At 53.3% G+C, this 17425-nt stretch overlaps 1 protein-coding gene across 1 annotated transcript in view; it reads left to right on the plus strand.

Annotated features, from left to right (window-relative positions):
* Positions 1-17412, plus strand: part of ELL (elongation factor for RNA polymerase II) — a 61202-nt gene extending 43790 nt beyond the window's left edge. Inside the window, exons 6-12 of the mRNA XM_037029011.1 lie at positions 2689-2813; positions 8310-8406; positions 9678-10152; positions 13101-13167; positions 13432-13603; positions 14790-14834; positions 15446-17412. Of these exons, the coding sequence (XP_036884906.1) occupies positions 2689-2813; positions 8310-8406; positions 9678-10152; positions 13101-13167; positions 13432-13603; positions 14790-14834; positions 15446-15562 (1098 nt within the window). The 3' untranslated portion in view covers positions 15563-17412. The remainder of the gene's footprint in view (positions 1-2688; positions 2814-8309; positions 8407-9677; positions 10153-13100; positions 13168-13431; positions 13604-14789; positions 14835-15445) is intronic.
* Positions 17413-17425: the final 13 nt, after the last annotated feature.

The raw sequence follows: 17425 nt of genomic DNA on the forward strand, positions 1-17425 counted from the left end.
GCACTCAGCCAGCACCTCCTGGGGCAGAAAGCTCACACCAAGGTGGTAGCTGTATCTGAGAATGAATTTTCACATTTGCTAAGCTCTTCAGTGGGCCTCCAGGTGTTCGTCTTCCCCCTCCTGAGTGCAACCCGAAGCTCTGGTGATCCACACATTACATTTGGTAGGAGGATGTCGGCACCTGTGCTCTGGCTGGGGTCCCTTGTTACCCTTACCCCCAGAATTCATGGCAAAGGGCAGGCATAGGGAGATGAGGCCTCTGCAACCTTCTCCTATTGGAAAAGATGAAGCTTCTGTCCATGTGTGGTTGCATATCTGGGCTGAAGCCCAGGCCCACCCATAGCCACTGAGGGCCCATGGGCAGATGCCTCTCCACCCTTTGCTAGGAAGACATCTCCTGTGTCCCAGGGTCCATCACCAGGATGTTGGGGACTCCTGTGGGCACTCACTGGGCACCTCTGCGGATTTGGCCTCCCGAGGCACCATCCCCAGATCATAGGTCATTCTGGTAGAGACCGGGCCACAGTTTTCTTCCTGAGAGTTCACCAGTTGGCTCAGAGGCTAGCTAAAGCATCCAGAAAGCTCCAGAACCAAGAACAACCTTCCCAGGGAACTCAGTTCTTTGGGTAGTCAGATGTGTTGGCTTTGTCCTCGGGAATAAAAGGGAAGCATACAGAAGGCCCTTCCCCGGGGCTGGGCACCCCCAGAGACCAAGGAGGGGACTCTGACAGAGCTGTCAGATGTGAGTCAGGACTAAAGACATCAGTGGGACCTGTGCCTGCCCTTGAATATGCCTGTAGCCCTCAGTGCTGCCAGCTGGGCCCTCAGCCTCTGGTGTGTTCTTAGCAATGCCCTCACTCCCGTCTTCCCCCTTGCCCTGTTTATGCCTGGAATGAAGAAGAAACATGAGAGCCCCTCAGATGCAGAGTGTGAAACTTTAGCTGACTGAGCACATGGTTGCACCTGAGGTTGCCCTCAGAGCAACCCTCAGACACAGCAGGACACCAGGCTCCTTTTTGTGGAGAGACAGGTCTAGAGGTTCTGATAGGGACCTGCCCAGAGCACCTGCTTTGTCTCTAGTCGTCTCCCCCCCTCCTCCCGCCCCATGCTCTCATTGCTCCAGGCCCTTCTGGAACCAGATAGGCCCCATGCTGGGCTCTGGCTTCTCTGCTCAGCTTGGGTTGGCAGCCTTTTGAAGGCAGCCCAGCCAGCATAAGCAGGCAGAGCATCCTGCTCTGATGTCTCTTGAATGGCTCCATCTGCCTTGTGCTTCTGTGTTCACTACCCACCTAGCCCTCCCCAGGGGCAGCAGGCCCCTGTCATCGTAGGGAAGAGGAAGATCTCTGGGAGTACTGTGGGCTGCTCCTCACCCAGGCTGATCAGCCTCCCCGTGTGCTCAGGGGCTCTGATGAGCAGCACTGACTACATTGTGCTCCTCAGCCAAGCCTTCTCTCTTCCTTCTGAGGGAACCTTTAAAGCAGAGATTTAAGGCATCTGTCTCCAGTGCTGGGTGGGAGTGTTGATGGGTGGGAGGCTCTTCTGGTGAGCATTTAAGCAAAATGTATCAAAAGCTATAAAAATGTTCAGAGCCTTTGACCCACTAATCCCACTTCTGGGAAGCTGGTTGAAGAAAACACTGCCTGCGTGGAATAGCCTGCACACAGTGACGTCTGTTTCTGCTGCAGAGAAATTACAAGTGCGTCAGTGTCCAACAAAGGGAAAACCTTGGAATGAAGCACAGTTAGCCATTTGGTGGAATATTACTCAACTGTTAAAAACGTTCCTTGTGGAAATCGCAGTGACGTGGTCCTCTTAGAACCTAGCAATAGGGAGGAATAGCAGCGTACGGCTACACAAGTGTGTGCAACAGACCAGGGTGCCCAGTGCACCCAGCGAGACAGTCACAGAAGTGCCTGCTTTAGGGCAGTGGCCTTATACCTTCAAGCACCCTTAAAGCAGATATTTTAAATCCATCTTTGAAAACCATGTTGGAGGCCAACTCAGCCTTTGTTAACCAGTGGGAGCAGAGCTGTCTGCTGCATGGAATGTGGGGTCAGTTTGGCTCCTGGATGCCCCCCTCATCCAGCATCCCCAGCCTCAGCCTCACCCTCTGTCCTAGGAGCTGCAAATCAAACTGGGGAGGTCTTCATCCATTCAAGCTGCTATAAAAATCACATGGACTGGGTGGCTCAAACAACACACACTCACTTTGCACAGTTCTAGAGGCTGGATGGTCAAGAACAAGGTGCCAGCAGATTGGGTTGCTGGTGAAGGCCTCCTTCCTGGTTCATAGACAGCATCTCCACACTGCCTCGCACAGCAGGAGGAGCGAGGGAGCTCTCGAGCCTCTTTTATAGAGACTAATCCTATTCATGAGGGCTCACTCTTAGGACTTAGTCCCCTCCCAAAGGCCTCACCTCTAAATATTATCACAGCATGGCATGAATTTCAGGTGGATATATGCATTCAGTCCATAATAGGGGGGTAGGCTGGTGATGGGGTCCCTAGATAGCAGTCCCCCTTTTTGGAGCCAGGCTGTCCCCTAGCAACTGTAAGACGTGTGTGTCAGGACCCAGTGCAGAAGAGCTGGGTGTGGGGTACTATCCTCTTTCTTTCCAGGTCTGTGTTTTCCTCCATGTCCCCTACCCTCCAGGCTTCCCACAAGCTGATGCTGGCTCTGTGTTGCAGGTGGCCAATGTGAGTACCAAGGATGGCACGTGCACACTGAAGGACTGTGTGTACAAGGATGTGCAGAAGGATTGGCCTGGCTACTCAGAGGGGGACCAGCAGCTACTAAAGCGCATGCTTGTTAGGTAAGGCCACCTCCCCTGGGCCTGGGACAGATCTTACCACCAGAATGCTGGGGTGGCCTTGCCTAGTCCCAAAGGCCTTGGGGCTGAGAGCCAGGTGGAAGGGTCCTTGGGAACTCTCTGACAGTCTTCCCCACTGCCTGAGAAGTCCACCTTGGCCTCCTACTAGGGAAAAGGCCAGCCCCTGATGTGGGGGTAGAAGGCATGTGTCACTCTCACCAACAGTGTGGTGCCCAACAAAGGCCTCAGTCCAGCCAGACTGTTTCCATTGCCCACCTCCCTTCCCGTGAAGCTTCTTTCTCAGAACCTGTGAGTCCTCAAGGGCTTCTGCTTAGGAGACTGTGGCTCCTCCTTGGGACCATTTAAGAATGTGAAGCAGAGAAAGTTAAACAAAGCTTCCCACAGATAGGACTAAGCAGGTTAATTAAACACATCTCTGGGGTTAATTGGAACCAGAGGTTAGGAGTGGTTTAGGGGGCTTTGGGAGGAGTGAGTAATGGCCAGCGACTGATTCCTTTTGATTGAGGCCTAGCCTGGGAGCTGGTGGATTGCTGAGCACCTGTATTTTGCCGTGAATAATGCGCTCCTGTGTATAATGTATACCCATGTTTTGGGCCCAAACTTACAGAAAAAGTCTTTTGTTTTAATATTTTAATTCAATTATTTATTTATTTATATTTAGATACTGTTTTTTTTGTATTATAAAGGAATTTTAGCATTTTTTAAACACATTATGCGCCCTGGCTGGTGTAGCTCAGTGCACTGAGCGCGGGCCTGCGAACCAGACAATCGTGGTTCGATTCCCAGTCAGGGCACGTGCCTGGGTTGCAGGCCAGTTCCCAGCAGGGGACTCACGAGAGGCAACCATACATTGATATTTCTCTCCCTCTCTCCTTCCCTTTCCCTCTAAAGACAAATAAATAAAATCTTTAAAAAACAAACACATTATGCTACAAGAAACTTTATGTAGCAAATTACTACAAAACACAAGAACAGATACAAGGAATTTCAGGAACTACCCACGTATAATGTGCATCCTTATTTTTCCCTCAAAAATTTGAATGTGCATTATGCATGGCAGAGTACGGTAATGCTTAAATGATTTCTCAGGGACATGGAGCTCTTTGTGAAGGGTGCTTTTATTGTTGTTGGTTTAATTCAGCTCTTTACAGCAGTAATTACATATGGAAAGCCGAACTGAGTTGGGGCCACTCTAGGTGAAACCCAAGTTTCTCCTCACCCATGCCCCCGCTCTGGCTGTCTGAGGTCCCTCAGTGCTGGGGAGCTGAGAGCAGACTGTCTCTGTAGAAGAGATGCCCTCTCCCATTTCCCATCTCTAGTCTTCTGTTGCCCCAGCTAAACATGTTAGGTTGTCACTGACCCCTCTTGCAGGTGTTTTCACTCATCATACAATTTTTGGTAAAAGGTCCAGTGTTAAAATGGCTGATTATTCCCACCCAGTCGCTTTGAGTTGGCGAGGGGCACTTAAGGGGCCCATCGAGGCTGCTCCTGTCAGTCTTTCCTTCCGAGTCTCTCACCAGGTTTCTAGACCCCAGAGCCTTATCCTCACTGAGCTCCCAGGAAGGGGCATGGCTGAGAGCAAGTAGCCTGTGTGCATGTTTGCATATAAGTGTGTGCGCACATGTACACGTGTTTGGTTGGTAGGAAACAATGAGAGGTTCCCCCCAGCCCTGTGCATATCCACGTGAACAGCCTGGCAGGTGATCTGGGGGCCAGGGGGCACTGTGGCTCTTGGAGTCTGAAAACTCACCCTGTCTTTCCTCATACTTCCTCTGATTCTGCCACTGGGGCACTGTGCTCCTGGACTCTTCCCATTGTTTTCTCTCGTGTCTTTTCTCTCTTTTCCTTTAGGAGATTTCTTTGGCTTCTCCCATCCTGTCTTTTGGCCATTGTTTTTAGTTCCCAAGAGTCCTTCAGTAGTCTTATTGCAGCATCATGTTCTTACCCACGGAGTGATACCACTTCTGATTTAAGGATATTTTTTTAAATAAATAATTTTAAAAAAGATTTTATTCATTTATCTTTAGAGGGAAAGGGAAGGAGAAAGGGAGAGAAATATCAATGTATGGTTGCCTTTCATGAGTCCCCTGCCGGGAACTGGCCTGCAACCCAGGCATGTGCCCTGACTGGGAATCGAACCTCGATTGAACCGTGATTGTCTGGTTCGCAGACCCACACTCAATTTACTGAGCTACACAAGCCAGGGCTGATTTAAGGATTTTTTTTTTAAATAATAGCTTTATTGAGATACAATTCACTTAACACAAGTAACTCATTTAAAGTGTATACCTTACTGGTATTTAGTATATTCACAGTGTTGTGCAGCCATCACTTCTAAATCCTAGAACATTTCCATCACCCCAAAGGAGACTCTGTTCTCATTAGTAGTCACTCCCCCATCTCCCCTGCCCCTCCCCCCCCAGCCCCTGGCAACCACTAATTTGTTTTCTGTCACTGTGGATTTGCCTGTTATGGACATTTCATATAAATGGGGTCATATACCACATGGCCTTTTGTGCCTGTGATGTTTTTAGGGTTTATCCAGGTTGTAGCGTGTGTCAGCGCTTCATTCTTTTTATGGCCAAATAACATTCTATTATGTGGTTGGGCCACATTTTGTTTATTCATTCATCTGTCAGTGGACACCTGGGTTGTCTCCACCTCCTGGTGTGATTGTGCTGCCCTGAGCATTTGTGTCCAAGAGTTTGTGTGAGTGTGGATTTTCAGTTATCTCAAACACATACCATTCTTTCTTTTTCTTTTTTTTAGATTTTATTAATTTTTTTTAGAAAGAGGGGAAGGGAGGGAAAAAGAGGGAGAGAAACATCAATGTTTGAGAGATACATCAATGGGTTGCCTCTCGCACGCCCCCAACTGGGGACCCAGTCTACAATCCAGGCATGTGCCCTGACTGGGAATTGAACTGACGACCTCCTGGTTCACAGGCCAGCACTCAATCCACTGAGTCACACCAGCCAGGGCCACATTACCACATTTTAAGCTTTAAAAACCTGGTATTTATTTTAGAGAGAGAGAATAAGGGAGAGAAAGAGAAACATCAATTTATTGTTCCACTTATTTATGCATTCATTGGTCGATTCTTGTATGTGCCCTGACCTGGGATTGAACCTGCAGCCTTAACATATAAGAGCGATGCTCTGGCCCTGGCTGGCATAGCTCAGTGGATGATCGCGGGCCTGCAAACCACAGGATCACAGTTCAATTCCCAGTCAGGGCACATGCCTGGGTTGCAGGCCAGTTCCCAGCAGGGGACTCATGAGAGGCAACCATACATTGATATTCTCCTTCCCTTCCCCTCTAAAGATAAATAAATAAAATCTTAAAAAAAAAAAAAAAGAGCAATGCTCTGACCAACTGAGCTACCTGGCCAGGGAAGGGCCTCGCCATGTGGTAATTCTATGATTAACTTCTTGAAGTATCACTGAACTATTCCTTAGTGACTGTACCATTTTACATTCCTACCAGCAGTGCACAGAACTTCCAGTTTCTTTACATATTTGCCAACACTTTTCTGTTTTTCATTTTTGAGTCTAGCCATCCTAGTAGGTGTGAAGTAGTATCTCATTGTAGCTTTGATTTGCATTTCCCTGAAGAACAATTTTGAGTGCCTAGTCATGTGCTAATTGGCCATTTGTATATCTTCTTTGGAGAGATGTCTATTCAAGTCCTTTGTCTTTCTGAAGATGGTAGTAAGACTGGTGTTTTTGTTGGTGAGTTAGTTTTCATGCCCTCAGTCTCTCTTTTTTTAATGCATTTTTCTATTTTGGAGCCTGACATTTGTTGCCCAGAAGCCCCAACCTCCTCAGGACTTACCGCTTGGTGACCCTGACTCCTCTGGAGCGTCTCCCTGCTTTCTCTTTTCCCAAGGTCACACGTCTGTCCCTCCTGTCCTCCTGTCTTCCAGGTGTGACCCAAGCAGCCTCCCAGTGCCTGGAGAAGGCCTGGGTTCCTTCTCTCCGGAACATGCTGCGGACTCGGCAGCAGACCAGGTCCCAGGGCAGGGCTGTGTGGGAATTAGCCTGGCTGGAGCTCCTCCTCGGAGGTCCCTGAGGCTCCGACCCCCAGGCCTCAGGATCATAAAGGACAGACACCACCTGTACTGCTTTAGTGTTGAATGCTGTTCTCTTTTTCTGTTTTCTCTTCATGTCTTTTTAGTGGGGGACTTGAAAGAGAGTGGACAGAAATGCCTGTCCTTGGTTTTCAGTCTTTAACCGGAGCTCTGGTGGCTTCCCTGTGGCTAGACAGCAAACCTGCCCCACCTTGGCCATGGGGACCATGTTGCCTAGTGAGCTCCTGCATGGTTTTTTTTTTTTTTATCCTTACCTGAGGACATGCTTACTGATTTTAGAGAGAGGAAGGGAGTGGGGGCGGTGGGGGTGGGGAGAGGGGGAGAGAGAGAGAGACATCAGTGTATGGCAGAAACATCAATTGGTTGCTTCTCACATGTGCCCTGACCTGGACCAAACCTGCAACGTAGGCGTGTGCCCTGACTGGGAATCACACCTGTGACCTTTCGGTTTATGGGACACGGAACGACACTCCAATTAACCAAGGCATACCGGCCAGGGTAGTTCCTGCATGTCTTGGGTATCTTTCCTGTGGCTCTTGCTGCATTTTGAGCCACATGCAGGGGATAGCACCAGTGGTCTGGAGTGTGGGCCTTGGGCAGGGAGTCAGGCTTGCTTGTCGCTGGTTGAAGCAGCACAGATGTGGCCTCTTGAGCCCCTGGATCTCAGCCTTCCTGCAGGTCAAGGAGGGCCCTCGGCAGCACACATAGTGCCAGGGTCCCTGTCAGGGCCTCCTTTTGCTCATTAAGTGTTGGGGTGTCTGCCTCTTCTTTTATTCCTGGCTGCATTATTCTGCTCAGGTCCAGGTGGGTCAGTGTCCATCCTTCTCATCCACAAGGAGATGCTGTGGTCTGGGCCCCCAGAAAGGCAGGTACTGAATCCAGGAGCCCTTCCTGTCACAGACCAGGGCATCTTGGTTCTCTTCTACATTCTGTAAAGTTTCTACAGTGAACATCATTATTAGGATGAACAGTTGAGAGGCCAGCACCCCAGTGTCCCAGCTCCCTTGGGTAAATAGTACAGACATTGAGAATTTGGTTAATTCTGCATGGTTTCCTGGTGTCCATGGTAACAGGAGTCTAGATGAACAGGTGATTGATTGACCCTTCTCTGGGCACAGGACACCCAGTGGGGCAGTCCTCTGGGCAGTGAGGCCACAGGCAAGGGGCAGCTGTGGATAAACCTAGGGCAGGATATGCTCTGGTGGCTCTGCACACCAGGTCCTAACTTACCCATCACACTTGCCCTACTCTGGTTCAGGGCAATAGCCCATCCCCAAGTCACTCAGGGAAGGCAGGACTATGCAGTGTCTTTGCAGAGACAGGTGGGCCTGGGTACACCCTGTGGGTTACTGCTGCAAGCCCCCACCCACCCTGCTTCTCCTTTGCAGGAAGCTATGCCAGCCACAGAGTGCAGGCGGCCTCCCTGGAGACTCCACTGCCTCCAGCCCTCCAAGAGAGCATGGGAGCTCGGTCTCACCTCCACAGGTAGGAACAGTGGACATGGGTGTGACATTGTGGAGATGCTGATGCTTGTGGAGCGGGTCTCACCCAGAGCCACTGGGCCTGACCCAACCTTGATGTCTGGGGAGTCCACTAGGCCCTTGGCTTGTAGGCCCTTGGCTCGGGGCTAGGACATTTTTTTCAATGAGTGAGCAGCTGTCTGGCTTCCCTTAGGCTGGAGGCCAGGGCCCAGGACCAGGGTTTGCTTCCCTTGGACACCTTACAATATGTGGCTAAAGGAGGACAAGCACTAGGCTGCTCTGAGCCTCGTGTTTTGTCTGTATGTGGTTCTGCTGCCTCTCAGGGCCGTTGAGGAGTCCGTAAAATCAAGTGTTCTGGCTGCAAGACAAATGGCACCCAGTGGGCGGTGTGAGCTGTGGTAGCTGCGGCCATTGTAGTCAGTAGTCAGGAAGGGTGGCAGGGAGTGGGGGAAGGTGCAGCCCACCCAGCTCTGCCTGGGGTGGTCTTTAGCTCTGCCACTCTCATCACTGCTTGGGGTTTTTGGTAAAAGCTGTCCCCAGCCACTTTTGTGCTCTAACTTGAGTCCCACATCTGGGCCCCTCCTCTCTCTCCTTCCCCTTCCCTTCTTCCCTCTCCCCATCATCTCCCTTCCTTCTCTGGCCTGGAATACTCAACCCATGTCCATGGCCACGTGGCCTCCTTGTGGAAAGGCTGGGTCCATGCACACACCCCAGCTGTGGGGCCTCATTGCTCCCATACCCTACAGCTGCCCCTGGGTCAGGGGTCCCTGGGCCAGTGCTGGCTCCCCTCTTATGGTCCAGCCTTGCCTCACATGCCCCAGTGTAATCGTCTGTGAATTGAGGATGAGACCCCAGACTGCCCTAAGATCAAAGTAGTCAGGGGTTAGGGGTGATAGATCTCGGCCTGTGGGGCTGCCCTGTGTCCCTCAGACTTGGCTCGTCAACCATCTCTGTCGTCATGGAAGATGCTAAGCAGAGCAACATTTCAAACCAATCTCTGGACGTGGTTGGGCCAGTGCACAGATGACCTGGCCGCCCTTCTTCCTCAGCACGTGTCCTTGGGATGGGCTCAAGTTATCTGCGTGCCCCTATGTGGCCAGAGTAGGCGGGCACTGGGTTTCCTGGGGCCTGGCCTCCCTGCTTACTTAGCTCAGGTAGGCCTGTTGCTGCTGAGCCACTCCCCAGGGGACACCAGTCACTCCAGACACAAGGCTCCCTCTAAAATGGTCTCCCTCTAAAATGGCTTCCTCTAAAATGGTCTCCCTTCCTTTCCAGAAACGCCCTCAGCCTCCTGATTTTATTGACCCTCTGGCCAACAAGAAACCAAGGATATCGCACTTCACACAGAGAGCTCAGCCCGCCCTCAATGGGAAGTTAAGTGTGCCCCACACCCGGGAAGCCCTGCTGCCCACCCCAGGCCCACTGACTGGCACAGATGCCCACCTACCTCCACGGCTGGATCCTCCGAGGGCACACGACCCTCTGGCTGATGTCAGCAATGACTTGGGCCACAGTGGCCGGGACTGTGATCGTGGGGAAGTGGCCACCTCAGCCCCCACTGCGTGCCTAAGCCTGCCCCTGCTGAAGGACTGTGCCCAGCCCAGCAAACCCCATGGGAGCTCGTCTCGTGGCAAGTCCAAGAAGAAGTACAAGAAGCACAAGGACAAGGAGAGGGCAGCTGAGGACAGGCCCCGGGCTGAGCCACCAGACCTTGTGCCTGGCTCCCTTGGAGCCCCACCAGGTGCCCCGGGTAGGTGCTGAGAGGCAGGCCCACGGGCCGGGGCTCTGTAGGAGGGCACTGCGGCAGCCTGAGCACTGGCTCCACGTAGTGTCAAGGGGTCTGCATTGCCCCACATGCCCCTGTGTTGGCTCACTCTGCACCTTCAGCCCCTCTGCATTGTGTTCTCACACCGGGCACCTGTGAATGACCCAGAGGTCTCAGCCTTGGAGTCTCTGGCAGTCTTTCGTGTGCCAGGCCAGCACTGGGGGCTAGAGACATGCCTTCCATCGAGCCGAGTCTCACAGGAGAGGCAGTGCATGGGGAGAGGAAGAAGTTCCTGGTACAAACACTGAGAGGAGCCAGGGCTGGGCAGGGGCCTGATGGGCTCAGGGAAAGCTGTGGGGGTGGCCTGGTGGGAGAAGGGCCGCACCTGGATGCCATGGGCCTTGTGTGGCCTGAAGAGCCTGGGTGGGAGGAGGGTTTGGGAGGTGGTTCATAGAACAGCAGGCGGTAAGAGCCAGAATGAGGTCGTGGAGCCAGTCACACAGCCAGTCAGGAAGATGGAGGTGGAAAGATCTGGGGCCTCAGCAGCGGGATGAGGGGTAAAAGGCTGGCCTGGGCCATGTATTAAGCAGGAAAAGCGCTGTGGGCCACTGCAGAGGCATGTGGACTGGCCAGTCTGTCAGCAGAGCCTGGGCCACCCTGAGTTCACAGCCCCAGGCCCCTGAGCTGAGCACCCCATGTGGCTGTGAACTTGGTCAGTATGTGGCAGCATAATCATGACTCCCCCTTCACTGCGATGTGCAGGCAGTCCAAGGCTTGTCATCTCCTGCAGCTCTGGGATCATTTCCCCAGGCAGGGTCAGAGCAAGGGCCATTTCTGGGGTAATAAAGCCATTTTTGGCTTTTTAAGGAGTTGTTCAACTGCCCTCCGGAAAGGCTACTATAGCCCCATCCTCTAAATGGAGGGCAGGTCCTGGTAGACACAGGGTCAGTCAGTTGGGTTTCTCTTGGTCCTGCTGCACTGCCGGGCTTCCTGGTGTCTGGGTAGGCAGACTGGAAGAAGGTGGCCTGGTCCCCTGAGTGCTCCTGTGATCCCATCTTGCCCAGGAAGACAGGCTGTGAGCAGCCGGGCCCAGAAGCATGGCTTCTCCCGAACAATGGAAGCAAGACCCCTGTGCCTCTGGCAGGGCCTTGGGAAGGAGGGAGACTGGGACCGGAAAGATGTAGCCCCAGCTGGCCCCATGCACACATGGGGCTCAGATCCTGCCTTTGGTGAATTGGCCAGGCAGCTTGTCCCCAGTGCCTAGGCCATGGTAAGAAAGTAAGGTTTAGAATCAGACAAACCAGGGAGTAGATGCCCCTGGGAAGAAGAAGGGGATGATTGAGCTCCAGAAGCCAAGCCTGGTGTTGATGATCATCTTAACCTACGTCTTGAAGGGGGCTCACATGATAACAATAATGGGTGGGCACAGAGCCCCCCACGGTCTCCCAGAGCCCTCTTTGCCCTATGCAGTTCTGCGGCTCTTTCTGGGGTATGAGCTGTGCTCTGTGTGTGCGGGCAAACATGCACATGCAGGAACCATCCATCTTTCTTAACGGTGGCATTGTTTGCTGGCACCAGGCCCCTTCCCAAATGCCGGAGAACATTGTAGGTCAGCACCTGAGACAGCATCCTATATTGATTTAGCCCGCTGTTCTGCATGGCATTGTACCCTAGTCTGGCCCTGTTGTCTCAGCCCTGTCTAATGATTGATCACCTCTGACCCTAATTGGTGCACTTGCCCCTACTCGTGCCTCCCAGAGCCACTTTCTGGCCACCCTCTTCATCACCCTGTGCTACAAGACCACTTCGGGGTCCTGTGCCCATCCCCCAGCTCTGGACCACTCCTGTGGCCTCAGGGTGCCTTCCTGGGCAGGCTGGTGTGCTGGGTGGGGTGCTTGAGTTCAGCTAAGGCCCATTGACCCCTGTGGGCAGGTTGGGAAGCCCTTCTTCTAACCTGCAGTGTGAACTTATTAGACACATCCCCTCGCCCTTGTCCCTGGGAGGTACAGGAGAAGTTAGTGGAGTAATGGAGATGTGGGGAGAGGAGCAGCTGTGGGGGCTGTTATCACTGAGCCAAAGGCCCCATTGCAGGAAACCCTTCCACCAGTACAAGAGAGGCCAGGTACTCCAGGACCCCAAAGGTTTGTTGAGCCTCAAGGCAGGACATCCCAGGAGGCCTGCCTTAAGCCAGGCATGTGTCATGGGAGCATGGACTAAACCCTCTACTACAGGTCCATCAGGCTTTACCCCAGGGAGAGCACAGCCTTCTTAAAGACAACACACTCAGTCGCTGGAGGTGGGGGGGGGCGGTGGGGCATGCTGCAGAGTAGCCTGGTGCCCAGATGCCTGCCACCTAAGTGTGGAACCAACAGAGAGCTTGGCAGACCTCTCTCACTGAGGATATGCTACAAAGTAATAAAACCTCTTCTATGTTGGGAAAAGCCATTGGAGAAGCTGGCAGGGGAGGTGAGGGTAGACACACTAGATTGCCGTTTCAGTTGACTACCGCTCCAGTTGGCCTTGGTCTTGTGTCCTCGAGCCCCAGCACAACCACCTGGGGTGTGCCCAGCCCAGCACTGTTCCGGGGCTGTCCTTTGGGTCCCAAAGTCCTCTGTCTGATGGGAAGAGTGGGAGCATTAAGTGGACCTCAGACCACTGACTCTGTCAGCAGAGAGAGGTGTAGACAGGTTCAAGGTTTCCCCTGGGGCCATCTGTCTTTGGGCTTCATGGCCGGAAACCAAACACTCTGGGGACTTGTCTGCTCTGCACTTACACAGCTGTGGTTCAGGAACATACATGCGAATGTGATGAAAGGCAGAGGTTCCCCTGGGTCCATCAGGATCCCACGGTCTCTCACAGGCCCACTGCTGTCCCTCCATGTTCTTCAGACAACAAAGCATGAACCTCTTGCAGATTTTGTTTGGTCTTCGTAGGTTTAAACGGGACCTGCAATAACTCGAGTGTCCCCACATCAACCTCGGAGACACCTGACTACTTGCTGTGAGTACTTCCTTTCAGCCAAATCTTCTCCCAGGGGCTTTTCCCCTGCCATCTCCTCCCGTCCCCTCCCTGCACTGCAGATCAGCGGCAGCAAGACTGAGTCTGAGTCCCCATGTGTGGGTTCTGGCCACTCACCCTGTACTAGGCCAGGCTCCTGCTCGCCCTGGCAGGGCCCTTCCCGGGTGGGGCTGTCTGCGCAGCCACGGGCACTGCAACCTCTCTGCAGCAGCCCCTGGGCCCCACCATTCTCTCTCCCATTTCCAGAAAATACGCCACCATCTCCTCATCGGAGCAGCGCCAGAGCTATAAGAATGACTTCAACGCTGAGTACAGTGAGTACCGAGATCTACACGCCCGCATCGAGCAGATCACACGGCGCTTCACACAGTTGGACGCCCAGCTCCGACAGCTCTCCCAGGGCTCCGAGGAGTACGAGGTAGGGCCCACTGCCCACACCTGACCCAGGTGAGGGGTGGGCCTGTTTCTCACAATTCAGCTAAGCCCAAGGCCTCCAGACCTAACCCTTGTCCTCCCTGTTGAGGAGGATCTGTGCCAGCATTTTGCCCCTCATGGACTGGCAGGTGGCCACCTCTTGCTGGTCACTTGGTTGAGGCCTATCCACGGGCTGTGCCACTGGAGCCTGAAGGCTTTCTGCCTGTTTGGCCTCTGTGGTGGGGACAGTGGAGCCAACTCAGCAGGTGGCACATGAGCCCTGGTGATGCGGGTGAGGCTTAGAGCAGCCGGGATGGTGAGGCCAGGGAGCAGTGGGCCAGGGCTGTGTCCCACATGGGGTCCTCTCTGCAGCCCACTACCCACATCACAGGGTGCACCCCGGCCAGGAGGGGAAGGGCCAGGCCACATGGCACCCCATGGCCCATCTGTACACTGTCAGAGCCATAGTGGGAAGTGGGAGAGGATGGAGCGTCCTTATGGTCCTCCTTCCTGTACCAAGAGTCCCTCATCCTCTGCCATAGGGCACATACTCTCCCTAAGCCCCTATATGGGAGCTCCCTGCAATGAAAGTCTTGGTCACCAACTCTGGGGCACCAGCCTCCTGCTTGGGCTACCGCTCAGAACTGATTGCCTGACTACAGGGCCAGCCATAATTAATCAGGGGTCAGTGTTTGTCTCCACTGGCAGAGGCCACTTTGGTTTTCAAAGGAGATGAGACGGCTCTTGATTGGAGGAGTGATGGGGGTTCTCAGGGTCTGGGACAGATAAGCCCCCAGGGATCCCTGTCCTTTCTGGCCCCATGCGGATTTGCCCCAGTATCTCCCTGCACACTCAGGTAGTCAGGGGCCTCTGCGCTTAGCCATGAACAGTGGGCAGGCCAGCTGGGCTGCAAGGGAAGGAGGCCGCCTGCCTGCTCTTTGCCCTCTCCCACTGTGCTGGCTCGTCCCTGAGGCTGGGCCCCTGCACTTTGCGCCAGGTCCAGTTTCCTTCCCCCAGCCTGCCCTTCCTCTGTTCTTAGGTCAGCTCCCCTCAAGGCCACCTGGAGGCTTATTGTCCCCAGGCCAGTGGTGACATGCAGGTCATGGGTTATCAGTGAGCCCCCACCCCCCAAACTCACTTGGAGCTTCCTATAGGTGAGGGCATTGTTTTCTTCTTTTGTTTTTCTCTAGACTACTCGTGGGCAGATTTTGCAGGAATATCGTAAAATCAAAAAGGTAAGTCTCCACCCCACTTAGGGGTAGTAGGGAGCAGTCTCTGTCCATGCACCCCAGTGCCCTCCAGCTCTCCCACTGCTCAGTGCGCACCCATAAGGTCAAGGAAAGGAGATGCAGTTCCCAGCTTCAGCTGCCAGCCCAGCAGGGATGCTCGTTCTTGTGGGCTCTGGGCTCTCTCCTCGGGGTCCCTGAAGGCCTGTAAGGTGGCTCCTCACTGATGCCTGGCCAGGGCGATACCAGCTTTTATTCCTGAAGGCCACTAGGTGTGGGTTCACCACATGTGTGACCTGAGTGCCAGCTGGTTCCTTGCCAGCCATGCCCTAGCTCAGCTTGGAAGCTTCATGCCGATCATGCCTCCAACTCTCTCTGGCCACAACCCCATTTCCCATGGTAGGGCCTGGGGCTTAGGAGGGACACCAGACCAGGGCTCTGGCCCAAGGTGGAGCAGGGGTCCCTGTCACTGCCCAGTGGACACTGGCCTGTAAGCAGGAGTAGTGGGAGCCCCAAGTGGCCAGTAGGGTAGCCATCTCCATGCAGGGCAGCCCCCATTACAGCCATGCTCCAGGGTGCCGTGGCTGCAGGACAGGGCTCACCCTGCCACTCTGTTGCAGACCAACACCAACTACAGCCAGGAGAAGCACCGTTGTGAGTACCTGCACAGCAAGCTGGCCCACATCAAGAGGCTCATTGCTGAGTATGACCAGCAGCAGCTGCAGGCTTGGCCCTAGCCCAGGCCACAGGACAGGAGCTTCCCCTCCCTGGATCAAGGGAGCTGGGGCAGGGGGCGGGGGGAGCTAAAAATGGGGGAAATTTATTTAACGAAAATAAACACAAGGAAGACACGTTCATCTGAGCCAGCAATGCCGGCTTTCAGGGGAGCCCCTGCAGACCTGGCACCCACAAGTCACAGATGCAGATGGGGTGTCCCGATCCCTGGCCCCTGTACCTCCTGAGCAGCCCTTGCCTGGAACAAGCTCCCTAGGAAGCCCACCTCTTCGCTGACTACAGCCCAGCAGGCTTCGGCTTCCTCTTGCTGGAAGACTTGGCTGGCCTGCCTGCCTTTTCTAGTTTTATACAAAGACAGCCACTTTTAGCTACTGCTCATGAGACTTGAGTCTATTTTTGTATGAAAGAGAAAGCATCTTTTTTTCTAAACCTGTGCCTCCCCCTCTTTGGATGCCTCGGGTCTAGATGCTGCCCTGTGTTCTTTCTGCAGTATTACAGATGCCATTGGAAAGTCTGGGCAGAGGACCGGCCTTGGTCACCTTTCCCATGCTGGGCTCTGGCTGAGTGCCTGACCAGGCTCTTTGGGCCCAAGCAAGGGTGGGCTCTCTCTAAGGGGGTGTGCAGGGTGGGTCAGCCCCCCAGTCTATTTTGAGAACTCCAGCTGGCCCCCAGAGCAGCTGCTGGAGCCCCTGGCCTATCCACTATTTCAGGCCCTCAGCTGTCAGGCGCTGGGGTTCTCTGTGCTACAAGCTCATTATGCAGCAACAGTGCTGGACTTTATTCCGTGTTCTCAGTTTCCCCTTTACTGCTGCTTTTCATGTACTGTTGAGACCTCACTCCGTTCCTCAGTCCCCTTGTGGGTCCTGGTGTTGTCCTAGCAGAGCCACCATGGGGTATGCACTCAGGGAGGGGCTGGGGATTGGTGGGATCAGGGGACCCCTGAGTGAGCTCAGAAAAGGCTCCCCGTCCACCCACTCTGAGGACACAGGCTATATGGACACCCCAATTGCTGCTTAGTTACTGTGCCTAGTATAGTGTCCTCCAGAGCACAGGGGAGCCATGTGTGTGTTTGTGTGTGCGTGTGACCTGGGGTGCCAGGGCGTGGTGGGGTCTGAGGGTTGTACTCAGATTCAGGGCCACCTTCAGTGGGGTGGTGGGTGAGTGACCCACACCCCGCAGGGGGAGCAGCAGTGCTCACAGGCACAGCTGTGTGTAAACTATGGGGTATCTCCTGATGGTTTCCCAAAGAGCAGGTCCCTCATGAATGCCTGCGCTGTGCTCACCCCACAGTCTTTTCCACAGGCCCCTGGGTGTCTGAGCAACGAGGAAGCTCACCCTTCATGTTTCCCTGGCTGTTGTGTTGTTTTTCATTTGGGACAGAGTGGGCAAAGTGCTGAGAAAAAAACTCAGGACCTTGAGTTGTGACAAGTGACAAGTTGTGACAAGGGATCATTGAAGGAGGCCCAACTCTCTGCCCTGGGAACCTGGTCAGGGGATTCTCAGATGAATTTCCTTTTTGTTGTTTGTTTTTTCCCTTCCTTTTAAGGAATTACAAAGCTAAGAAAAGTTTTATGCTTTGGGGGTCGATGGACAAAAGTTCTAGGTGATTAAATATGGTCTTAACTTATTGATACTGTTTTTTTTTCTTTTAATATTGTACTGTGGAGAAAAACTATATTGAGCCATGGAGTTGGTGTTTACAAGAACTTTTCACTTTTGCCAAAATGTTACAATTGAAAGCATCCACGTCTGCAGTTTCCTAATATTTTCTTAAAGATCTAGTGTCCTTTTTGTACACTAAACAGGTGAATGCTGATTTTTTTCAACCTACAATAAATTTCACTGAACTGAATGTAGCAGCCCAG

Source organism: Sturnira hondurensis, unplaced genomic scaffold (genome assembly GCF_014824575.4).
Source record: "Sturnira hondurensis isolate 20B ecotype Veracruz unplaced genomic scaffold, ASM1482457v3 Scaffold0020119, whole genome shotgun sequence".
NCBI lineage: Eukaryota > Metazoa > Chordata > Mammalia > Chiroptera > Phyllostomidae > Sturnira > Sturnira hondurensis.